The sequence below is a fragment of the Palaemon carinicauda genome, chromosome 13 (genome assembly GCF_036898095.1).
Source record: "Palaemon carinicauda isolate YSFRI2023 chromosome 13, ASM3689809v2, whole genome shotgun sequence".
Lineage (NCBI taxonomy): Eukaryota > Metazoa > Arthropoda > Malacostraca > Decapoda > Palaemonidae > Palaemon > Palaemon carinicauda.
In genome coordinates this window covers 25,834,387-25,860,536 of record NC_090737.1, presented here as the reverse complement: position 1 = coordinate 25,860,536, position 26,150 = coordinate 25,834,387, and the positions used below count along the sequence as shown (strand labels likewise).

Here is a 26,150-nt window from a genome sequence, read left to right as displayed (position 1 = left end):
ACGATAGAGAGAGAGTGTATCACGGTTTCACTTTGCAGTAAGAGTAAATCGATTCTGACGTTTTGTTCATTCTTTCTTAGCTTAAATGTTTTAAATTCTAATTTAATGGAACTTTTTATTTGAAAAACCTTTCAGTTTTTTCCTTTAGTCAAATAACATTTTTTTTTGACGATATATAATTGGGCTCATCTCTTAGGTGCAAAATCAAGAGAGAAAGAGAGAGAGAGATAGAGACGGAGGGAGAGAGAGGAGAGAAAACGTTCCGTTCAAGCGGGTAACGTTGTTCTCGTGTTACTCACGTCCCTAGTCTCTGTACGGGGAGGAAGGATAAAACGTTTTTAGGTTTTTATTCTCGTCCCCAGGCTATGTGCGGTGAGAGATTGAAAACGTAGTTATATGAACTAGTGTTTAGTCTCTTTCCCAGCCACTGATTTTTCTTTTTATCTTAAAATATGTTTTCTGTTTTTTGCTGTATTATGAGCTTGCATTATACGACTAATTTCGCAATTACTACCTTTTAATGAAGGGTAGAATTGCGTGTTTCAGGTAGAAATAAGTGCAAAACAGAAAATCAAAGTGATAAAGTGATATGCGCAAAGTGTTACAGTGTTGCGTCCGAGGCGCAAAGTGTTACAGTGTTGCGTCCGAGGGTTCGTCTGTTCGTGCCTGTCGTTCACCTAGTCCGGGACCTCTTGCAAGCTCCCAAGCCCAGGGGAGAAGTAATGTCAAACGACTTATGGGTTCGAGAGGCCTTGACCAACGAACAGACGTTTTCCCTCTATGGTATCGGGTGTATCTTACCAAGATCTCCCCTACCATAAGACGAGAGAGACGTTGTTTCTCCTCGCCATCTGTAGGCTTTTCGCATAAGAAACCTGTCACAAGGTTTCAAAGCCCTTAAGCGAAAGTCAGTCCTTTCAGGACAGGTCCAGCGTCCTGGTTACAGCCATTAGGACAGCTCTGACCCTATGCAGTCATCGGATAACTGCTCGCCGCCTAACAAAAGCGTAACACAGACTCCGAGAGTCTTTTTTTGTAGGCAAAGTGTTGCGGTCACAGACGTTACCCTCGTCTATTACCACAACCATTTCCGTTGATCCTTAAGGGGTTGTATGGCAAAACATGCAGTATATGCTTGCCTCCCTTATGGAAGACTATTCTGCCGATTAGTCCGTTGAGTCTAGCCGTTTATCTCATCGATATCCTGGCTTTCAGCCAACCTAACGTTCCTTTGTGCTTACTGTTGACGTTGGCGTAGCTTAGTCACGTCAGTCAGGTTGTTTAGAACCACACTCGATGCGGTCTCGTGTGGTTTTTCAGCCGCAGTTGGACGTTAGGCCACTGGCTGATGCTCCTGTTGACGTTCAAGACGTTCACTAACAATCGGAGTTGACTTGTTTTGACGCTGTGCGTCAACCTCCGCATTCTAGAGTTGTTTTGACAGCTCAGTCTAGGCAGTCAAAGCAGTCTCGAGTGGACGCTGTGCGTCCTCACGCACCTGTTGTGGTTGACAGTTCAGTTGTTGACAGTTCACAGACTGTCAAGCAGTTACATGACGTTGCGTTCTGGTCCGCTACTAATGCACCAGTGAGAGACTCAGCTTTTATCGGACAAGGTTCCTGTAGTTGAGGAGGTTGCTGTTCTCCATCCTACTGATATTTCCTTGAGGACTCTGTCAGATGGAGAGGAGCCTAAAGCTGCTTAGCCTCCTATGGACTTTAATTGAATCATGATGATTTTTTTGAGGATCTTCGTCCGGATCTTTTTGTAACTGCTGCTCCTCGTTCGCCTAAACGTCAGAGCTTACACTAGGCCTAGCTACTTCGAAGCCGTTGTTTTTAAGCTAGTGCTCTCTCGCTCTCCTAGAGAGCGTTACGTTGGCTAAGCGACTGGTTTTTCACCAGGAGGAGTTTGGGGGATACAGCCTTTGCTTTCCCTTCTTTTAAACTGGTTTATAGAGCGAGAGTCTGATATGACACGAGAGAAGTTCTCGGCTTGGGAGTTCATGCCTCTGCCCAGATAGACTTCTCAATTCTGGTAGACTCTCCCTGGCGCCTAGCCAGGAGACGCTCCAAGTTGTTTACAGGTCAACTTCACAGCTGTTGTCGAGCCCTTGAAGTTTTGCTGTACTATTATGTCACGCATAACAAGGCTTTCAGGGATGTTAAACGGTTCCGCCTCAGTCGCTAACCCCGTCTGTTGCCACACCTGCTCCCGTAGATCCTAAATGGGCTTTGCTGCAAGACATGCAGTCCAAGCTTGCGTCCTTGATAGAGGACTTAAATGCGGAGAAGAACCTTCTGGCCAACAACCTTCCAACCGGTCGGTTGTGCGCCCTGTTGACGCTGAGGTAACCTACTCGCGTCCGCCAGTTGAGGTGGTTCCTCCACCGATGCGACCCAGTGTGGGTTGCCAGCCGCACGTTGACGTTAAGCGACGCTCGGAGGTGGTTGTTGACGTTCAGGACGTTCAACAACCAGCAGAGGTGACTTGTTTTGACGCAGTGCGTCAACCTCAGCAACCCGGTAGGGTGTTGACTGCACAACCCAGACGGTCTAGACAGTCTCGGGTTGACGCTGTGCTTCCTCGCGCACCCATGGTTGTTGACAGTTCACAGACTGTGCAGCAGTTCCATGATACTGTATTGCGTCCGGCTCCGTCACGCATCCACCAGTGCGACCGGATTCAGCGAGCCAGACGTTGCCCACTCCGTTGCCGTTTCCTCATCAGTTTCGGATGAGGAACCCTCTGATGAGGACGTTGCTGAACAACAAGACGATCAGCCCCCAGCCCTGCTATCCATCCAGAAGATGCTGAAGAAGGAACGCTGCTCAGTCAGGCTGTGGATGAGTCTGGTAGGGACGCTGTCATCCGTGGATCAATTTGTGTCACTAGGAAGACTACACCTCCATCCTCTTCAATACCATCTAGCTTTTCACTGGAAAAAGGACAAGACTCTAGAAGCGGTCTCGATCCCGGTTTCCGAAAATATAAAGTCTTGTCTGACTTGGTGAAAGGACAATATCAACCTAAGAGAGGGTCTTCCCCTGGCTGTTCAGACTCCCAACCACGTTCTCTTCTCGGACGCATCGGACGTAGGCTGGGGTGCGACATTAGACGGTCGGGAATGCTCGGGAATATGGAACTCGAGTCAAAGGACAATGCATTTCAACTGCAAGGAGCTACTGGCAGTACGTCTGGCCTGGAAAAGCTTCAGGTCTCTCCTTCAAGGCAAAGTGGTGGAGGTGAACTCGGACAACACCACGGCTTTGGCGTACATCTCCAAGCAAGGAGGGACCTACTCTCTGAAGTTGTACGAGATCGCAAGGGACCTCCTCATCTGGTCAAAAGGTCTAAACATATCACTAGTAACGAGGTTCATCCAAGGCAACTTGAATGTCATGGCAGATTGTCTCAGTCGGAAGGGACAAATAATTCCAACAGAATGGACCCTCCACAAGGATGTATGCAAGAGACTTTGGGCCACCTGGGGCCAGCCAACCATAGATCTCTTCGCAACCTCGATGACCAAGAGGCTCCCAATATATTGCTCACCAATCCCGGACCCAGCAGCAGTTCATATAGATGCCTTTCTCCTAGATTGGTCACATCTAGATCTATATGCATTCCCTCCGTTCAAGATTGTCAACATGGTACTGCAGAAGTTCGCCTCTCACGAAGGGACAAGGTTGACGCTAGTTGCTCCCCTCTGGCCCGCGAGAGAATGGTTCACCGAGGTACTTCGATGGCTAGTAGACGTTCCCAGAACACTTCCCCTAAGGGTGGACCTTCTACGTCAGCCACACGTAAAGAAGGTACACCAAGGCCTCCACGCTCTTCGTCTGACTGCCTTCAGACTATCGAAAGACTCTCGAGAGCTAGAGGCTTTTCGAAGGAGGCAGCCAGAGAGATTGCTAGAGCAAGGAGAACATCCACCCTTAGAGTCTACCAATCGAAGTGGGAAATCTTCCGAAACTGGTGCAAGTCAGTATCCGTATCCTCGACCAGTACCTCTGTAACTCAAATAGCTGACTTCCTCTTAGATCTGAGGAAAGAACGATCTCTTTCAGCTCCCACTATCAAGGGTTACAGAAGCATGTTGGCATCAGTCTTCCGTCACAGAGGCTTAGATCTTTCCAACAATAAAGATCTACAGGACCTCCTTAAGTCTTTTGAGACCACGAAGGAGCGTCGTTTGGTTACACCTGGTTGGAATTTAGACGTGGTACTAAGATTCCTTATGTCAGACAGGTTCGAGCCACTACAATCAGCCTCCCTGAAAGATCTCACCTTAAAGACACTTTTCCTGGTATGCTTAGCCACAGCTAAAAGAGTCAGTGAGATTCATGCCTTCAGCAAGAACATCGGATTCTCATCTGAAACGGCTACATGTTCTCTACAACTTGGTTTTCTAGCCAAAAACGAGCTGCCTTCTCGACCTTGGCCAAAATCGTTCGATATTCCAAGCTTATCGTATGGTTGGAAATGAACTAGAAAGAGTCTTATGCCCTGTAAGAGCTCTCAAGTTCTATTTAAAACGAACTAAACCTTTACGAGGCCCGTCTGAAGCTTTATGGTGTTCAGTTAAGAAACCATCTTTGCCTATGTCAAAGAGTGCTTTATCCTATTTTATCAGACTGTTAATACGAGAAGCTCATTCCCATCTGAATGAGGAAGACCAAGCTTTGCTGAAGGTAAGGACACACGAAGTTAGAGCTGTCGCAACTTCCGTGGCCTTTAAACAAAATAGATCTCTGTGAAGTATAATCGACGCAACCTATTGGAAAAGCAAGTCAGTGTTCGCGTCTTTTTATCTTAAGGATGTCCAGTCTCTTTACAAGAACTGCTACACTCTGGGACCATTCGTAGCAGCGAGTGCAGTAGTGGGTGAGGGCTCAACCACTACAATTCCCTAATTCCATAACCTTTTTAATCTTTCTCTTGAAATGTTTTTATTGTTGTTTTTGGGTTGTCCGGAAGGCTAAGAAGCCTTTCGCATCCTAGTTGATTTGGCGGGTGGTCAAAGTCATTTCTTGAGAAGCGCCTAGATTAGAGGTTTTGATGAGGTCCTGTTGCATGGGTTGCAACCCTTGATACTTCAGCTCCTAGGGGTCGCTCAGCATCCTAAGAGGATCGCGAGGCTCCGTAAGGAAGACGTACTTAAAAAGGCAGAGTAATTGTTCAAGTCGACTTCCTTACCAGGTACCTATTTATTTTGTTTAGTTATTTTGATAACTTCTAAAATGAAATAAAAATTCTTAGCTCATATGATGTAAACATATTTTGCTGGTCTCTACCCACCCCCCTGGGTGTGAATCAGCTATTATAATCACCGGCTAAGTTAAATATTGAAAAATGTTATTTTGATAATAAAATAAATTTTTGAATATACTTACCCGGTGATTATAAATTAAAGGACCCTCCCTTCCTCCCCAATAGAGACACAGTGGACCGAGGAGAAAATTGAGTTCTTTGTTTACAATGAGTAATGGGTATCTGAACGACAGATGGCGCTGTTGAGTACACCCCCTACCTGTGTAGCGATCGCTGGCGAATTTTTCCGTAGAGTTTTTCTGTCGAGCAACAGAGTTGCAGCTATTATAATCACCGGGTAAGTATATTCAAAAAGTTATTTTATTATCAAGATAACATTTTTTAGAAGAGGATCTAGAACACATAATAGTTCCGTCACTAAATACAAACCAGTTCGCTCTTTACTAGGGAATATACTTTCAGCGAAGCTGGATGACTAACCAAAAAAATTTTTGGGAGGTATAACTATCCTACCGCTAGTTAGCGGGGGGGTGGAGGGGTAATACCAACTATCCCGCTCACACACACACCTGTGATGCCTCATCACTTTTGCTTTTGGCCCGATGGAGGAATTTTGTCTCTCTCTACCGCCCAATTTTTGACTGGCCTCTGACTAATTTGTTCTTTTAGTTTTTGTTTATTTTTACAGGTGTGAGGGATGCTATTTAGGAGACAGCGTATTGGAAGGTTTTCCACGAGGGCGGAGAAACTATTTCTTGCGATCTCTTCCATTTGATGCTGGACAACCCTCAGCCTGGAGGACTCGCCTGCTTCCCTTAGCGAAGCGGCTCTGTCCTACTCCGCAGGAGAGTCATTCTCTGTGTTGATGTACCATCATCGTCTTCGAGTAGCCCACCCAGAGCTCAACTTCGGTCTTGTTCCTCTTTGCTGATGACAACACACTCCATCATTCTGCGATGGCAGCTGGCGGAGGGAGTGCAAAGTCAGAAGCTTGTCCCTGCTTCTCTTAGTGGACACCTTTTCCTTTCGCAGGTGAGGTTTTCTCCTGTGTGGTTTTCTTCAGTGCTGATGATGACTCAGTCCCTCATTCTGTGATGGCAGCTAGTGGAGGGAGTGCAAAGTCCAAAGCATGTTCCTGCTCCTCCCAGAGACTAAAAGGTTTTGTACCAGAGGAGTTTCTAGTGTCTCTAGGGCAGCTCCTGCCCCTTCATCCCCTCCGCCTGCGGCAGTTGTTGATCATCGTGCTGACGATGGCGCTCTCCCTCGATCTGAGCTTGCTCAGCCGTGGGAGGGAGGGCAAAGTCCAAAGCTTGTTCCTGTTACTCATAGTAGATATCTTTCCCATACGCTGGTTTGGTCTTCCTAGGGGTGGTCTCAGAGCGGGAGGATGAGTTTGTTGGTAGGGTGGGTTCAGCTGCGATATCTCGCAGGTGAGTTCAATGCTTCCAGTGACCTTCTACCTTCACTTTCCCTTCCAGTTCGCCCAGCTGTCTCGTCTCGCCCAACAGACTCGTCTTACTGAGCTGAATCGTTTCATCTAGCTGACTCGTCCCGCCTAGTAGACTCGTCTGGTTCTGTCTCCCCGCCTCATCCAGTTCCTGCTTCAGATCTTCACAGGAGCGCTCGTGACACTCCCAAGGGAGTAGTCCTAATGACCAACACAGTTTTGCCGACATCGCCCAGGTGACACAGCTTACCTGCTTGCGACCAAGTTCCAGTTCACAGCTGCTCCCCTCCTAGTGATCCCTGTTAGCTTGCTACCAGGTTCCTGGAATTCCAGCAACCGCAATGCAGCGCTTGATGATTCCTCTACTTGCGATCGCCCTTCTGTTTGCTACCGCACTTTAGGGCCAACGATGAGACAGCGTAGACCAGCTCGTGACCAGGCTCCAACTCTCGGCCGAGTTTCTAACATGCCACTGCAGGCAGCTGGTGACAACTCCTAGAATTACGACTCCTATTCAGTATCACACTGCAGCCCAGCTCGCGACTTTCTCTTCCTAGGTACAGTTACCCTCCGCCTTTAATGAACAGCAATCTTCCCGCTTTCGGGGAGAATTGCTGACAGCCAGTGACGAGTCTCGGAGTTCTTGACTCTTGGGGATTCGTTGCTGACATCATGCAACGGAGAACTTCTCTGGTGAGGATCGCAGAGCGCTACTGGCTACGATCCTCACTGCAAGCAGGCGCATTGCTCTTCCCAGCGAGTGGTACCCAGACCTCCCGATGTTTTCCGATATACCCAGAGAACGCCCCTATAGGCCTAACCTGTTGTGCCAACCACCCGTGGAGAGACATTAGTGATATCCCTGTCTCCTCACATTTAGAGGGTATCCAGTATCTCCTCCGAAAGGGAGACTTTTCACAAGGCACTGCAAAAGTGATGTCTAGATACCTCCACAAGTCCTCAGTAGCAGGTTACCAGGCCAAGTGGGCCATCTTCTGTGCTTGTTGTGGTAGAGGCACTTCTCTTGGAACCACACTACAAACAGTAGCAGAATTTTTGGGCTTCAGACAGAGAGAAACGCCTTCCATCCTCATCGTTGAAAGGTTATCGCTCAGCTTTGAGCCAAGTCTCAATACTGATGAAGAGTTTCTAGCACTCCTTCCGTCTGAGAGAGCTCAGACCACTAGCTTGGGACATCTCCAAAGTCCTTAGCTATTTGAAAAAAGTCCCATACGAACTCCTGAGAAGGTCCTCCAAAAGGGACTTTTACCTTGTAAACAGTTTTCTTACTAGAGCCTTAGCCTCAGCTTAAACGTGTTAGCGAAATCCATGGATTGTCTTACTCGGTATCTCATACTAGTGTTGGAGGAAAGACTCCTTTTCCTTCATTCCTGAATTCATAGTAAAGACTCTGAACTGAGCCATTTACCACCCAAGGTTTGAGTCCTTTTTTATTTCTTCACTCCAGGAAGCTACTGAGAATTTGGATGAGTTTCTTCTTTGTCCTTTAATAGCACTAAAATTCTATCTGAAGTATACACAATTCTTTAGACAGCACAAGGAAATATAAGAGGAAAGTCTCTAAGAGCACCATCTCCTTCTGGCTTCAAGAGACAGTGATCAGGACACATGAGTATCAAGCGGATAGTGACACACCAGAACTATCCCAAGCTCACGCTCATGAAGTAAGGTGAATGGGAGCTACCCAAGCCTTTAAAACTAACCTGTCAGTAGGGCAAGAATTGGAAGCACCAGACAACCTTCACAGCCCATTACCTAAGGGGTTGTATCCACAAGTCCTTCAACAAATTCTCTCTGGGACCTGTGGTGCTATTGGACGAGTTGTGTAGTATTCTTAGCTCGTACAAGAAAAGTATCATGTATAAAATAACAATTGAAGCCTAAGTCTAACTTGAGAGCGAGAATGTCTGGCCCTTTTTCAATTCTCTTCCCCTCCCTTGGGTGTAGCAGTTGACAAACTTGAAGAAAAGCTACTATACTGAGCACTATTCTATCTTATGTAAAATTAGAAGTTAGATCCTCCATGCTCCCTGTGAGGAGGAGGATGGATATAAATGTAAACCCATTAATCTATATTAGTTTACATTCTGATGAGATACCCCAGTGTTGATAGTGGTTCCTGAATTGACCATCTGCCTAACAGCAGAAGCCTAAATTTATCACATAACCCCTTTAAGGAGAATAGATGTTAAGGAAGTCGGCATTCCTACATATCCATAAGTCTGTGTGTGTCGACATCATGGTATCTTACACCTGCCAGTTTGGTTGTTAAACTTCCTCCTGATTAAGGTAAGTCTCCTATTAAAGGATGAGGGTTTGTATAGTTAGGAAAAATGCACATCATTTTAAAATAAGTTATTTTCAATATTAATCTTACCCGATAATCATGTAGCTGTCAACTCTGTTGCCGACAGAAATCTACGGTCGGGATACGCCAGCGATCGCTATACAGGTGGGGGTGAACACAACAGCGCCATCTGTGGTCAGGTACTCCAGTACTTCTTGTCAACACCACCTCAATTTTTCCTCTGTCGTGCCTCCGGCTAGACCTACATGGATACGCTGTTGATTCTGGAGTTATTGCTCACGATTTGGTGATGTATTTGCTCTAGAGTTTAGCCTTCGCTATTCAGGAAGCTTTATCATTAGCTTAGCAAGTTTTTGGAATTAATTTGATTTAATTTTTGATTTAATTTTGGTGACGAAGAGAGTATGAACTCTCTTTCACTTTTAATGGCCGACCCTTCCCTTAGACGGAAGTGTTGGTGTCGAAGAGAGTATAGACTCTCTTTCTTAATTTTGCTTAACAAAAGTTATAGATTTATTTTATATCTCTCCGCCTTTTATAGGCCTCTTCGATTAACTTCCTTTTATTATAAACTTATTAAAATTAATTTTTATATTTGTTTATATTCGACCTTTCCTAATAGTAGGCGGTCTTTTCTTGGAGCCGAAGTTAATTAACATTGAGCCCGTCATTTTGTTTTTACCTGTTAACATATTATGCTTTTTTAATGTTTTTGAAAGAATTTCTTTGATAGTCTCGTACTGTTTTCAAAGTTGAACTAACGTTTTGTTTTGTCTCTGCAGTTGTTGACGTTCAGAACGTTCAACTTGCGCTCTATCGTTACGATAGAGAGAGAGTATTCACGGTGTCACGTTGCAGTAAGAGTAAACCGATTCTAGCGTTTTGTTCATTCTTTCTTAGCTTAAATGGTTTTAATTCTAATAAAGGAACTTTTTATTTGGGAAATCTTTCAGTTTTTTTCCTTTAACAATAATATGTTTTAACGATATATATAATTGGGCTCATCTCTCAGGTTCTAAGTCAAGAGAGAGAGAGAGAGAGAGAGAGATAGAGACGGAGGGAGAGAGAGGAGGATAAACGTTTCGTTCAAGCGGGTAACGTTGTTATCGTTTTTGCTCTTCTCCCTAGTCTCTTTAGGGGAAGAAGGTAAACGTTTCTAGAGTTTTATTCTTGTTCCCAGGCTTTATGCGGTGAGAGATTTTAAACGTAGTTTATTTGATCTAGTGTTTAGTCTCTTTTCCAGCCACTGAATTATTTATCTTTCATTATGTTTTTCTGTTACATTGTAATACTGTTTTCGCAATTACTAACTTTTAATGAAGGATAGAATTGCGTGTTTCAGGTACAAACCACTTAAAGTTTCGAGTTCAGTGAAATAAGTGCAAACAGAAAATCAAAAGTGATAAAGTGATAAGCGCAAAGTGTTACAGTGTTGCGTTCGAGGGTTCGTCTGTTCGTGCCAGTTGTTCGCCTAGTCTGGGACCTCTTACAAGCTCCCAAGCCAGGGGAGAAGTAACGTCGAAGGACTTATGGGTTCATCAGGCCTTGATCGACGAACAGACGTTTCCCTCCGTGGTTTCGGGTGTAACCAACTCACGTAGCCGACGTGATCACCCCACCCACACAAAGACGAGAGAGCCCATTTATTCCTCGTCTGCGGAAGAGGTTTCTCGCAGAAACCATGGACCAAATCTTGCAGCTTTTAAGTGCAAGTCGGTCCCTTCCGCGCAAGTCCAACTCCTAGGTGGAGCCATTAGCTCTGGGTCAGTTCGGACTTGCTGCAGTACGACAACTGCACACCTCCCAGAGAGGCAAGGTGGTACCGCAACAGGCAGTAACTCCGTCTGTTGCCGCACCAGCTGTTTTAGACCCTCAGTCTCAACGGACAGTAGCTCCGTTTGTTGTTGTCTTTCTTAGACTCTAGTGGTCTATGCTGCAGACAATGCAGTCTCAGCTTGCGGTGTTGATGCAGGAGTTTCAGGCAGAGAAGGTTAGCACACCTCCTCCTGCGAGCGCTCCTCCACCTCTGCGCAGTCCACCCTGCCAGACGTATGATGTTGAGGCTCCTCCTGCCTCCATGCGTGAGCTGCCGCATTGGGAGTTGCCAGGTACCAGCGCTATGCAGCAACCTCCACTTTCCTTGAGGCAGGAGCCTCTTGCTATGCGGCAACCTCCTCAACCCTTGAGGCAGGAGCCTCAACTCTTGAGGCAAGAGCCTCAACTCTTGAGGCAAGAACCTCAACTCTTGAGGCAAGAACCTCAACTCTTGAGGCAAGAGCCTCAACTCTTGAGGCAAGAGCCTCAACTCACCTCCTCTTGCCTTGAGGCAGGAGCCTCATGCGTTGCGGCAACCTCCTCAACCCTTGAGGCAGGAGCCTCAACTCTTGAGGCAAGAGCCTCAACTCTTGAGGCAAAAACCTCAACTCTTGAGGCAAGAGCCTCAACTCTTGAGGCAAGAACCTCAACTCTTGAGGCAAGAGCCTCAACTCTTGAGGCAAGAGCCTCAACTCTTGAGGCAAGAACCTCAACTCTTGAGGCAAGAACCTCAACTCACCTCCTCTTCCCTTGAGGCAGGAGCCTCATGCGTTGCGGCAACCTCCTCCATCCTTGAGGCAGCAGCCTCATGCGTTGCAGCAACCTCCACCATCCTTGAGGCAGCAGCCTCAGGCTATGCGGCATCCTCCTCAACCCATGAGGCAGGAGCCTCATGCTATGAGGAGCCTCATGCTATGCGGCATCCTCCTCAACCCATGAGGCAGGGACCTCATGCTATGCGGCATCCTCCTCAACCCATGAGGCAGGAGCCTCATGCTATGCGGCAACCTCCTCTACCCATGAGGCAGGAGCCTCATGCTATGCGGCATCCTCCTCAACCCATGAGGCAGGAGCCTCATGCTATGCGGCATCCTCCTCAACCCATGAGGCAGGAGTCTCATGCTATGAGGAGCCTCATGCTATGCGGCATCCTCCTCAAACCATGAGGCAGGAGCCTCATGCTATGCGGCAACCGCCTCAACCCATGAGGCAGGAGTCTCATACTATGCGGCATCCTCCTCAACGCATGCGGCATGAGCCTCATCCCTTGCAGCATGAGCCTCATCCCATGCAGCATGAGCCTCATACCATGCAGCATGAGCCTCATCCCATGCAGCATGAGCCTCTTCCCATGCAGCATAAGCCGCACGCCACGCAACATGCTCTGCTTACCTTACAGCATGCTCTACATACAGCATGCTCTGCATACAGCATGCTCTGCATACCTTACCGCATGCTCCTCAGTCACACATCTTTGGTTGTTGCCAACTCACTAGACTGTCAAGCAGTTTCATAACGTTGCCTTCTAGTCTGCTGCTTTTGCACCAGTGAAACCCTCACTGAGAGAACTTAGCTTTTCTCGGATATGGTTCCTGTAGATGAGAAAGTGCTATTCTCCCTCCTTCTGATATTCCCTTGAGGACTCTGTCATTTGGAGAGGAGCCTTTAGCTGCTTAGCCTCCTATGGACTTTTATTTAAGCATAACATGCTTCCAGGGAGGGTAATGGTTCCACTTCAGTCGCTAACCCCGTCTGTTACCACACCTGCTCCCATAGACCTTGAGCTTTGTTGCAAGACATGCAGTCCAAGCTTAGTCCTTGTTAGAGGATTTTTTTGTTTACGGAGTCAGTGTGTCACTGGGAAGACGTTCAACAACCAGCAGAAGTGACTTGTTGTGACGCAGTGCGGCAACCTCAGCAACCCGATAAGGAGTTGTCTGTACGACCCAGACAGTCTAGACAGCTTCGGGTTGTCGCTGTACTTCCTCGCTTCCCCATGGTTGACAGTTCACAGACTGTGCAGCAGCCCCATGATCTTGTGTCCGGCTCCGTCAGACGACTAGCTTTTAAGAGCTCCCACAAGTCGTCGCTGTCTGGAGATTCTCAGATGGACTATGGATCTGACCAAGGAACTGGGCCTCCTGGCCAATTTTGAGGAGTCCCAGCTCGTCCCATCCCAGACCATTGTCTACTTGGGTATGGATCTTCAGAGTCGAGCTTTTCGGGCTTTTCCGTCGGCCCCAAGGTTCTACTAAGCCCTAGAATGCATCCAGAGCATGCTGAGAAGGAACCGATGCTCAGTCAGGTAGTGGATGAGTCTAACAGGGACACTTTCATCGCTGGCCCTGTTCATCGAGTTAGGGAGACGCCACCTCCTCCCCCTTCAGTATCATCTAGCGGCTCACTGGATAAAGGACATGACGCTAGAGACGGTCTCAGTTCCTGTTTCCGAAGAGAGGAGGTCTACTCTCACGTGGTGAAAGAACAGCTTTCTTCTCAAGGAAGTCTACCTTTGGCTGTTCAGAAACCCGACCGCCGTCTCTTCTCTGACGCATCAGACACGGGCTGGGGTGCGACTTTGGACGGACAGGAATGCTCGGGAACATGGAATCAGGAGCTAAGGACACTTCACATCTATTGCAAGGAGCTTTTGGCGGTTCATCTGGCCTTGATAAACTTCAAGTCCCTCCAGCTTAACAAGGTGGTGGAGGTGGACTCTGACAACACCACAGCCTTGGCTTACATCTCCAAGCAGGGAGGGACTCATTCGTGGAAGTTGTTCTAGATTGCAAGGGACCTCCTCATCTGGTCAAAAGATCGAAAGCTCACGCTGGTAACGAGGTTCATTCAGGGCGATATGAATGTCATGGCAGATCGCCTTAGCCGGAAGGGTCAGGTCATCCCCACAGAGTGGACCCTTCACAAGAATGTTTGCAGCAGACTTTGGGCCCTGTGGGGTCAGCCAACCATAGATCTGTTCGCTACCTCGATAACCTAGAGGCTCCCGTTGTATTGTTCTCCGATTCCAGACCCAGCAGCAGTTCATGTGGATGCTTTTCTGCTGGATTGGTCCCATCTCGACCTGTATGCATTCCCGCCGTTCAAGATTGTCAACAGGGTACTTCAGAAGTTCGCCTCTCGCTAAGGGACACAGCTGACGTTGGTTGGCTCCGCACTGGCCCGCGAGAGAATGGTTCATAGAGGTACTGCAATGGCTGGTCGACATTCCCAGGACTCTTCCTCTAGGAGTGGACCTTCTACGTCTACCTCACGTAAAGAAGGTACACCCAAACCTCCACGCTCTTCGTCTGACTGCCTTCAGACTTTCGAAAGACTCTCAAGGGCTAGGGGCTTTTCGAAGGAGGCAGCCAGAGTGATTGCCAGAGCAAGGAGGACATCCACTCTCAGAGTCTATCAGTCTAAAGGGGAAGTCTTCCGAAGCTGGTACAAGGCCAATGCAGTTTCCTCAACCAGTACCACTGTAACCCAGATTGCTGACTTCCTGTTACATCTAAGGAACGTAAGATCCCTTTCAGCTCCTACGATTAAGGGTTACAGAAGTATGTTGGCAGCGGTTTTCCGCCACACAGGCTTGGATCTTTCCACCAACAAAGATCTACAGGACCTCCTTAGGTCTTTTGAGACCTCAAAGGAACGTCGGTTGTCCACTCCAGGCTGGAATCTAGACGTGGTCCTAAGGTTCCTTATGTCATCAAGATTTGAACCTCTCCAATCAGCCTCTTTTAAGGACCTCACATTAAAAACTCTTTTCCTCGTGTGCTTGACAACAGCTAAAAGAGTAAGTGAGATCCACGCCTTCAGCAGGAACATAGTTTTCACATCTGAAACGGCTACATGTTCCTTGCAGCTCGGTTTTTTGCTAAACGAGCTTCCTTCACGTCCTTGGCCTAAGTCGTTCGAGATCCCAAGCCTGTCCAACTTGGTGGGGGACGAACTGGAGAGAGTACTTTGCCCAGTTAGAGCTCTTAGGTACTATCTAAAAAGGTCATAACCTTTACGAGGGCAATCAGAAGCCTTATGGTGTGATATCAAGAAGCCTTCTCTTCCAAGGTCTAAGAACTCAGTTTCTTACCTATTCAGGCTCCTGATTAGGGAAGCACATTCTCATCTGAAGGAAGAAGACCTTGCTTTGCTGAAGGTAAGGACACATGAAGTGAGAGCTGTGGCTACTTCAGTGGCCTTCAAACAGAACCGTTCTCTGCAGAGTGTTATGGATGCAACCTATTGGAGAAGCAAGTTAGTGTTCGCATCATTCTATCTCAATGATGTCCAGTCTCTTTACGAGAACTGCTACACCCTGGGACCATTCGTAGCAACGAATGCAGTAGTAGGCGGGGGCTCAGCTACTACATTCCCATAATCCCATAACCCTTTTAACCTTTCTCTTGAATACTTTTTATGGGTTGTACGGTCGGCTAAGAAGCCTTCCACATCCTTGTTGATTTGGCGGGTGGTCAATTCTTTCTTGAGAAGCGCCGAGGTTAAAGGTTGTGATGAGGTCCTTTAGTATGGGTTGCAGCCCTTTATACTTCAGCACCTAAGAGTCGTTCAGCATCCTAAGAGGACCGCTACGCTCAGTAAGGAAGACGTACTTAATAAAGGCAGAGTAATGGTTCAAGTCGTCTTCCTTACCAGGTACTTATTTATTTTATGTTATTTTTGAATAACTAATAAAATAAAATACGGGATACTTAGCTTCTTTGTTAACATGTATGCTGGTCTCCACCCACCACCCTGGGTGTGAATCAGCTACATGATTATCGGGTAAGATTAATATTGAAAAATGTTATTTTCATTAGTAAAATAAATTTTTGAATATACTTACCCGATAATCATGATTTAATTGACCCACCCTTCCTCCCCATAGAGAACCAGTGGACCGAGGAAAAAATTGAGGTGGTGTTGACAAGAAGTACTGGAGTACCTGACCACAGATGGCGCTGTTGTGTTCACCCCCACCTGTATAGCGATCGCTGGCGTATCCCGACCGTAGATTTCTGTCGGCAACAGAGTTGACAGCTACATGATTATCGGGTAAGTATATTCAAAAATTTATTTTACTAATGAAAATAACATTTTTCTTCTTTCAGGTTAAATACAAATTATTTTTAAATTTTTTTATTTTCTTTCAGGTAACACAAGTATGAGTGAAGGCAGATAATGAAGACAAGATTTTGATGAGCCTCTGTCTATGGAAGATGCATTGCAAGTATCAAGCTTCATAAACTGCAGCTTACAGGTTGTACAGTAATTTGTTTTTTTGTGTATTACATTGTAGATAGACTTTTTCGTTCAATTTCCAAAAGCATGGAAATTGGTGAGGGAACATCAGTTATAGCCACTGATGGAGGATCTCTTGAGTCCTTGCTTGTTTGTAAAGAGGAAATGATCTCAATAGAAGATGGTATAATTCAGGATAGTTCAGCTAACTGTGTCATTGGTGATGATCACATTAAAAATAGCTCAAAAAGTTCAAATGATACATGTAGTGAATTGTCTGGAAAATCAGATGTCTCAGTTGCTAATCAGGTACAAATTTACAAGGCTTTACAGGCTTATGCATTAGCCAATATTTTAAATGCACAACAGAAAGTCAGTGCTACTACTTCAGAAGATGCCAGTGAACATGCAGATAACCACTTGAACAATTCTAGTCATTTAGTAACAGCTCAGAGTCTTTTGCATTTGGCTATGTATAATCAGATTTTATCAAATGTAGTAGCTTCTCACAGTCCATATGTGTCTTTGATTGGAGGGTTGTTGGCCCATTTAAGTACAAAGCTCAACAAAGAAGACCAAATGAATGAAGAGAGTAATTCATCTCAAGAAGCTTCCTCCACCCAAACAGTAAATCTGGATTTTGCTTCACTCTTAGGGAGACTAACACCTGAAATAAGTATTGAAAAGATTCCTAACACTTCAGAATCCGAATATACTAAAACAGAGGAAGCCGCTGAAATTTCAAAGGCAATAGGAAGAAGTAAAGGTAGTTCAAGAAACAAACAAACCAAGGTCAGTAAAAACACTTATATAAAAGGAGTTGACCATCAAAGTAGAGTTAAAAGTATGGAAAAATGTATCAAAGATTATCCACATAAGAGGAAATCTTACGAGGAGTCTGTTAGTGCAAAGAATACTGATTGTGCTGAACATAGTACATTCAGTGAATCAAAGAGTGTTAAAGATGTGGATGGGCAAGAAAACTCTTTTAGTTTAGTAGATGGACTGAAAAAGGAATCTGGTACCCTAGGAACACTGAAAAGATTTAGAAAAATGTGTATGAAATCAACAGAGTTAAAAGTTGTTGAAAAGAGTGAGGGTGAAGAGACTGATGTAAAGAGCCTTGGTTCTGACCATGACCTGACAATAATTGATGATAATGACAATGCAAGTTCTTCTCAGGCTGTCATAACCTTTTCTAGCACTCCACGAAGGAAATATAAAAAAAGGGAAAAGAAAAACGATGAATTTGAAGACGATGAGAAGAAGTATAGTTGCTCTATATGTGGAAAAACATTCAAGTTAGAAAAAAGTCTAACTAAACACATGTGGTTACATACAGGAGAGCAACCATATGCTTGTACTGTCTGTGAAAAGAAATTCACAGAAAAATCAAATTTAACAACTCACATGAAGATTCACACCGGAGAAAAACCTCATGTCTGTGGCATTTGCGGACGGAGATTTACTCAGCAAGCAAGTTTAATGTATCACACTCGTAGTCATACGGGAGAAAAACCTTATGAGTGTAAGGTATGCAAGAAGAGTTTTGTGTCCTCCTCTGGGTTGAACAGCCATATGATAAGTCATTCTACATATAAGCCATACAAGTGCGAAGTTTGTGATAATTCATTTGCAAGAAAAAGTGGGTTAGACCTCCATATGATGGTTCATACTGGAGAAAAGCCTTTTGAATGCAAGGATTGTGGTAAGCTGTTTACTCAGAGAGGCGCTCTCACAAGTCACACAAAGCAGCATACAGGTGATCGAAAATATCAGTGTGAAGTGTGTACTAAAGCTTTTGTTGATAACTGCACCCTCAAGAAGCACATGCGCATCCACTCTGGGGAACTGCCCTATCAGTGTGAGTTGTGTGGCAAGAGGTTTTTGCACAGAACAAGCCATATCGAACACATGAAAATCCATAATGATGAGAGGACATATCCATGTCCAGTATGTGGTAAACTATTCCGAAATACAAGCAGCGTGAATACTCACATGGTTACGCACACCAAGGAACGGCCTCATGAATGTCACGAATGTGGCAAGAAGTTTGCATTGAAAAGCAACCTTAAGCATCACATGAGGATTCACGTTGGTGTAAGAGAATTTGTGTGTGAGGTTTGCAAGAAAGCGTTCTTGTTCAAGGACACATTAAGAGAACATTTCAAGACCCACACTGGAGAAAAAACTTACAATTGTCAAATTTGTGGCAAAGGATATATGTGGAAGCCAAGTTTCCTTCGTCACATGGATGAATTACACGGAATGAATCCCGACGATAATTGGGAAATATTTGCAAATATTCAAGGGAGATACAAGAGAAAACCTGACCCTTTGACCCGTGATAACTTTGAATCGGTATTAGTAAATTCTGAAGAACCGAGTGACAAGTCAGATAATGAAAAGGAGGCTAATGATGTTTTAGGATTTAATAAAGATGATGCCATAGAATGTTGTACTAAGAAATTGGTTAATAAGACTGGAAAAAATGATACTGAAAAGGAAAAGGTTACTGGGAAATCCGGAAAGACACTTCCTCAGGACATGAGCAATCCGGGGGAAATGGGAATCAAAGACGAGACAATTGACAGTGATATAGTTGTAGTAGAACATGATTTTAACTGTAATGATTCTTAGGATTTTATTGTTGACATACTCAGAATTATGTTCCTAATGTAGCTCTTAATTGTAATTAATAATGATAGTATGGAAAAAATTAGTTCTTCATGCATACCTGTATGTACTCTCTACTGTATCATCATTTTGACTAAGGTTTAAATACATTTGATAAGTGTATTTGAAATGGCCAGCATGTAAACTACTGTATACTTTGACCTTCTTTTGTTATATAATATAATTTTGTAAAGATAATAGCATGTGATGAGTGTACATATATAAATAATGGCCATAGGTTTACATGGTTTTAGTGCCAACACAAATTAATTATAAGGTCAGATAACAGAAAAATTTGAATTAATTATTACTCATTTGTTAGTTTTATCTGATTGCTTAGCAAATTATTAGAATTTATATATAGTACAGTACGGTACATTGAATTTGCAATGAAATCCTTAATATGGTTATCTTGACAGGGGGAACATTGAGACACAGTCTATGGATTTCTCTCTTATTTTGTACTTCGATATTAGTTTTTAACAGATTACAGTATAAGCCTAGAAGGGATTTATTGCCTGTAATATAATCTTATGATTACAGTATTCTATTGTAAGATTTTGTCTGTTGTCTTAATATCCTTAATGAATTCAGCATCTGGAATAGTTTGTCAGTTGTAAATAACACATCATCTAAGTTTATTAGATTCATTTCTTTTTTTTATCAAATGAATACTCTTATTTTTTAAATATTTAACTTAGCCGGTGAATATATAATAGCTGCTGCTCCAGCGGCTCGACAGAAAACACACACAAAAACTCGCGAGCGATCGCTATGAAGGTTGCGGGTGTGCCCACCAGCGCCAACTATCGGCCAGATACCACACATGCATGTAAACAAGCCTTCAATTCTTCTCTGTCGACCTTGACGACAAGACGTATCAATACTCGCTGTATAACCTGGAGTTTTCTCAACATATTTGGTGAAGTACTTCATTATGGTTTGAGCTTTCACAGTGCAGGTGTTTTTCCTCAACTTAAACTCTTAAACTCTTTATTGGACAGATTTAATTGTTGATGACTTGGATTGTTTTTTTGGACTTTCTTTGACTAATTCAAAATGGCTGACGCTTCACAAGCCCCTAGATTTCGTAAGTGTAATGCTAGGGATTGCAATAGGCGTCTTCCAAAGGCCTCTCTCGACCCACATACTGTGTGTTCTAATTGTCGGGGTAAAACCTGTCAATTAGGAGATCGGTGTGAGGAATGCGTGGGCCTTTCGGAATTCGATTGGCTCGAATACGACAAGTATTCTCGTAAGTTAGAGAGAGATAGGGTAAGGAGGAGTTCCTCTAGGTCAGTAGATTTTTCCTCTCCACATGCCCCTGAACCTAATCCTTCCCCTGTAGTGGTTGTGCCTGAACCCCCTACTGGCACTCAGGAACCATCGATGCGAGACATGTTACGTGCCATTCATGCCTTGGGTGAAAGAGTTGAATCGTTAGCAACAGATCGTAATCAACTCATGGCTGACGTTAAAGAGCTTAAGTGTCAGAGTGCCACAGCGGAAAATCGTGGGAAAGTGATTAGTGTGCAAAGTGTTGTGAACAGTGTTGCGACCGAGGGTTCGTCTGTTCGTGCCTGTCGTTCACCTAGTCCGAGACCTCTTGCAAGCTCCCAAGCCCAGGGGAGAAGTAATGTCGTACGACTTATGGGTTCGAGAGGCCTTGATCAGCGAACAGATGTTCCCTCTATGGTATCAGGCGTGTCTCACCAAGATCGCCCCTACCATAAGACGAGAGAGACCATTTTCTCCTCGGCATCCGAAGGCTTTTCGCATAAGAAACCGTGGAGCAAGGTTTCTAGGCCCCTTTAGCGAAAGTCGGTCCCTTCAGGACAGGTCCAGCGTCCTGGCTGTAGCCATTGGGACAGCTCTGACCCTTTGCAGTCATCGGAAGACTGCTCGCCGCCTAAGCAACATCGTTACACAGGCTCAGAGAGTCTTGGTGTAGGCAAGGTTGTGCCGTCTCAGACGTTAACCCCGTCGCTTACCGCACCCATTCCCATTGATCCTAAATGGGTTGTACTGCAAGACATGCAGATTAAGCTCGCCTCCCTTATGGAAGACTATTCTGCCGATAAGGTTCGCGATGATCCTCGCCGCTTAACTCATCGAGATCCTGGCCTTCAGCCGCCCAAACGAGCCTTTGCTCGTCCTGTTGACGTTGGCGTAGCTAAGTCACGTCAGTCACGCTTTGTAGAGCCTCACTCGATGCAGTCACGTGTTGACTTTCAGCCGCATATGGACGTTCAGCCACTTCCTAATGCTCTTGTTGACGTTCAGGACGTTCGCCAACCAGCGGAGTTGACTTGTTTTGACGCTGAGCGTCAACCAACGCAGTCTAGAGTTGTTTTGACTGCTCAGTCTAGGCAGTCAAAACAGTCTCGAGTTGACGTCGAGCGTCCTCCCGCTCCTGTTGTTGTTGACAGTTCACAGGCTGTTAAGCAGTTACATGACGTAGTGTCCTGGACTGCTACTAATACACCAGTGCGTGTGGACTCTGCGTGTCAAGCATTGCCAACCCCTTTGCTTGTTACTCAGCAGTTGTCAGATGAGGATCCTTCAGATGAGGACATTGCTGACCCTCATCATGATGATCATCCTTCGGATGTAGACGAACCTAGAACGGTTCCTCCATCAATGGACTTTAAGAAAGTCATGTTAATTTTCAAGGAGCTTTTTCCCGATCACTTCGTCACTGTTGCTCCTCGTTCGCCACCGTCTGAGTTTGCTCTAGGCTTACCTGCTAACATGCCAGCCTTTACAAAGCTAGTGCTCTCTCGCTCTTCCAAGAGAGCTTTACGACTTTTAGGCGACTGGTTGGAAACCAGGAGGAGTTTGGGGAAGACGGCCTTTGCCTTCCCTCCGTCAAAGCTCTCGTCTAGATCGAGCGTCTGGTATGCCATGGGAGAAGTTCTCGGCTTGGGAGTCCCTGCCTCTGCCCAGGGTGACTTCTCAAGCCTCGTAGACTCTCCCCGCCGCCTATCCATGAGACGCTCGAAGATTAGTTGGTCCTCCTCGGACCTTGACCATCTGCTGAAAGGCGTATACAGAGCCTTTGAAGTTTTCAACTTCCTTGACTGGTCTTTGGGAGCCTTAAGTAGGAAAATCTCATCGGCTGATAGAGATGTCTCCTTACTGATTATGTCCTGTATGGATAAAGCCATCCGCGATGGTTCCAATGAGCTCGCCTCCTCTTTTACGTCGGGAGTCTTAAAGAAGCGAGAGTCCCTTTGCTCTTTTCTTTCGGCAGGAGTTACTCCCTGTCAGAGATCAGAACTGCTCTTTGCTCCCTTATCAAAGTTTTTGTTCCCGCAACAATTGGTTAAGGACATAGCTTCTTCACTCGTGCAGAAGGACACCCATGACTTGGTGGCGTCCTCTGCTCGCAAAAGGACTCCTTCTACATCCTTTTCTGCTAGACCCAGGATCGACACTCCGGCGTCCAGATTTATTCCGCCCTTTCGCGGCAGAGCTCCCAGCAGGGGAAGTACTCGTGCCGAGGGAAAGAGAGGAAAGAAGAGAGGAGCCAAGTCCTCACGTGGCACAGTCTGACTGCCCACAGCCTCAGACAGCAGTAGGAGCCAGATTGAAGAGCTTCTGGCAGGCCTGGGAGAAGAGGGGCGCAGACCAACAGTCTGTTCGGTTGCTCAGAGAGGGGTACAAAATTCCATTTGTACGCAAACCTCCTCTAGCGACTTCCCCCATCGACCTCTCTCCCAGGTACCGAGAGGAGTCAAAGAGACAAGCCCTAAACCTAGAAGTGTCTCTATTGCTAGAGATGGGAGCGGTGGTGAAAGTCTCGGACCTTCAATCACCGGGGTTTTACAACCGTCTCTTCCAAGTCCCGAAGAAGACAGGAGGTTGGAGACCGGTGCTAGACGTCAGTGCACTCAACGTCTTTGTTACGAAGACAAAGTTCACCATGGAGACCACGAAATCAGTCTTAGCAGCGGTCAGAAAGGGAGACTGGATGGTCTCTCTCGACCTAAGAGACGCGTACTTCCACATCCCTATACACCCAGATTCCCAACCGTTTCTGAGGTTTGTTTTCAAAAATGTGGTATACCAGTTTCGGGCCCTGTGCTTTGGCCTAAGTCCTGCTCCTCTCGTGTTTACGAGGCTTATGAGGAATGTAGCAAAATTCCTCCATTTATCGGGAATCCGAACCTCCCTGTACTTGGACGACTGGCTTCTCAGAGCCTCGTCCAGTCATCGCTGTCTGCAGGATCTTCATTGGACATTGGATCTGACCAAGGAATTGGGACTTTTGGTCAACCTAGAAAAGTCCCAGCTGATTCCATCCCAAACTATACTGTATTTAGGGATGGAGATTCGCAGTCCAGTTTCTCGGGCTTTTCCGTCTGCCACCCGAATAGAGCAAGCCCTGCTCAAAGTCCAACTGATGTTGAAGAGAGAACGGTGCTCAGTCAGGAATTGGATGAGTCTAGTAGGAACTCTATCATCCCTGGAGCAGTTTGTCTCGCTAGGAAGGCTACACCTTCGACCTCTCCAGTTCCATCTAGCCTTTCACTGGAAAAAGGACAAGACGTTAGAGACGGTCTCAATCCCGGTCTCCGAACCAGTAAAGGCATGCCTGAATTGGTGGAACGACAATATCAGTCTGAGAGAGGGACTTTCCCTAGCAGTTCAGAACCCAAACCACGTACTATTCTCAGACGCGTCGGATTTGGGTTGGGGTGCGACCCTGGACGGTTGGGAATGCTCAGGTCTGTGGACCTCAAGTCAGAGGAGCATGCACATCAACGGCAAGGAGCTTTTGGCAGTCCACTTGGCCTTGATGAAATTCGAGAGTCTCCTTCGAAACAAAGTGGTAGAGATCAACTCCGACAATACCACAGCCTTGGCATACATCTCCAAGCAAGGAGGCACCCACTCCCTCACGCTGTACGAGATCGCAAGGGACCTGCTCATTTGGTCACGAGATCGAGGCATCTCCCTGTTAACGAGGTTTATCCAGGGCGACTTGAACGTCTTAGCAGACTGCCTCAGTCGGAGGGGTCAGGTAATTCCTACGGAATGGACCCTCCACAAGGACGTGTGCAAGAGTCTTTGGGCGACTTGGGGTCAACCCACCATAGACCTCTTTGCAACCTCGATGACCAAGAGACTTCCAATCTATTGCTCTCCAGTCCCAGACCCAGCAGCAATACACATAGACGCATTTCTCCTAGATTGGTCTCATCTGGACTTGTATGCATTCCCACCATTCAAGATTGTCAACAAGGTACTGCAGAAGTTCACCTCTCACGAAGGGACAAGGTTGACGTTGGTTGCTCCCCTCTGGCCCGCGAGAGAGTGGTTCACCGAGGTACTTCGATGGCTGGTAGACTTTCCAAGAAGTCTTCCTCTAAGGGTAGATCTGTTACGTCAGCCCCACGTAAAGAATGTACACCAAAACCTCCCCGCTCTTCGTCTGACTGCCTTCAGACTATCGAAAGACTCTCAAGAGCTCGAGGCTTTTCGAAGGAGGCAGCCAGTGCGATTGCAAGAGCGAGGAGAGCTTCTACCATTAGAGTATACCAGTCGAAGTGGGAAGTCTTTCGAGACTGGTGCAAGTCAGCATCTGTGTCCTCGTCCAGTACCTCTGTAGCCCAAATCGCTGATTTTCTCTTACATCTGAGAAAGGTTCGCTCCCTTTCAGCTCCCACGATCAAGAGCTACAGGAGCATGTTGGCTTCGGTCTTTCGGCATAGAGGCTTAGATCTTTCCAACAATAAAGATCTACAAGATATCCTTAAGTCTTTTGAGACCTCTAAGGAACGTCGTTTGGCAACTCCTGGATGGAACTTAGACGTGGTCCTAAGGTTCCTCATATCAGACAGGTTTGAGCCATTACATTCAGCCTCCCTGAAGGATCTCACTCTCAAGACACTTTTCCTAGTGTGCTTGGCCTCGGCTAAAAGAGTCAGTGAACTTCATGCCTTCAGTAAGAACATCGGCTTTTCTACAGAAAAAGCCACTAGTTCTCTTCAACTTGGTTTCCTGGCCAAAAATGAACTGCCTTCTCGTCCTTGGCCTAAATCTTTTGATATTCCTTGCTTATCAGAGATCGTAGGCAACGAACTGGAAAGAGTATTATGTCCTGTTAGAGCTCTTAAGTTCTATTTAGCTCATACTAAGTCATTACGAGGTAAATCGGAGGCATTATGGTGCTCAGTTAAGAAACCATCATTACCTATGTCAAAGAATGCTTTGTCATATTTTATCAGATTTTTAATACGAGAAGCTCATTCTCACTTGAATGAGAAAGACCGATGTTTGCTTAAGGTTAAGACGCACGAAGTTAGAGCTATAGCAACCTCCGTGGCCTTCAAGCAAAATAGATCTCTGCAAAGTATCATGGACGCGACTTTTTGGAGAAGCAAGTCAGTGTTCGCGTCTTTTTACTTAAAAGATGTCCAGACTCTTTACGAGGACTGCTACACACTGGGTCCATTCGTTGCAGCGAGTGCAGTAGTGGGTGAGGGTTCTACCACTACACTTCCCTAATTCCAATATCCTTTTTAATCTGTCTCTTGAAATGTTTTTAATATTGTTTTTTGGGTTGTACGGAAGGCTAAGAAGCTTTTCGCATCCTGGTTGATTTGGCGGGTGGTCAAATTCATTTCTTGAGAGCGCCCAGATTAGGGGTTTGATGAGGTCCTGTTTGTATGGGTTGCAACCCTTGATACATCAGCTCCTGGGAGTCTTTCAGCATCCTAAGAGGATCGCTGGGCTTCGTGAGGAAGACAGACTTACAAGGCAGAGTAATCGTCTAAGTCAACTTCCTTACCAGGTACCTATATATTTGGGTTTTGTTATATTGATAACTGTCAAAAACTCTAAGCATATACGCTGTAAACTTAATTAACTCTGGTTTCTACCCACCGCCTTGGGTGTGAATCAGCTATTATATATTCACCGGCTAAGTTAAATATTTAAAAATGATATTTTAATTATAAAATAAATTTTTGAATATACTTACCCGGTGAATATATAAATTAAAGGCCCTCCCTTCCTCCCCAATAGAGACGCAGCGGGACGAGAAGAATTGAAGGCTTGTTTACATGCATGTGTGGTATCTGGCCGATAGTTGGCGCTGGTGGGCACACCCGCAACCTTCATAGCGATCGCTCGCGAGTTTTTGTGTGTGTTTTCTGTCGAGCCGCTGGAGCAGCAGCTATTATATACTCACCGGGTAAGTATATTCAAAAATTTATTTTATAATTAAAATATATTATCTAATCATTTATTTGTATGAAATTCCTTGTCTCTTAGTGTGTGAATTTTATGAAGAAAATACAAGGAATTAGTATAATGTATTCATATTTATTGTGTTGGTCATTGTTTCTGTTTAATTTCTTT

General features: G+C 45.6%; 2 protein-coding genes across 4 annotated transcripts in view; both read left to right on the top strand.

The window, feature by feature from the left end:
• The window catches only part of LOC137652231 (uncharacterized), a 30,308-nt gene extending 10,820 nt beyond the window's left edge, over positions 1-19,488 (top strand). For both annotated transcript variants that reach the window (XM_068385469.1, XM_068385470.1), the window contains exon 2: positions 16,019-19,488. In XM_068385469.1, the coding sequence (XP_068241570.1) occupies positions 16,194-18,746 (2,553 nt within the window). In that variant the 5' untranslated portion in view covers positions 16,019-16,193 and the 3' untranslated portion in view covers positions 18,747-19,488. The remainder of the gene's footprint in view (positions 1-16,018) is intronic.
• Positions 1-26,150, top strand: part of LOC137652232 (sodium- and chloride-dependent GABA transporter 1-like) — a 483,785-nt gene that overhangs the window by 385,138 nt on the left and 72,497 nt on the right. The gene's annotated exons all lie outside the window — the stretch shown is intronic.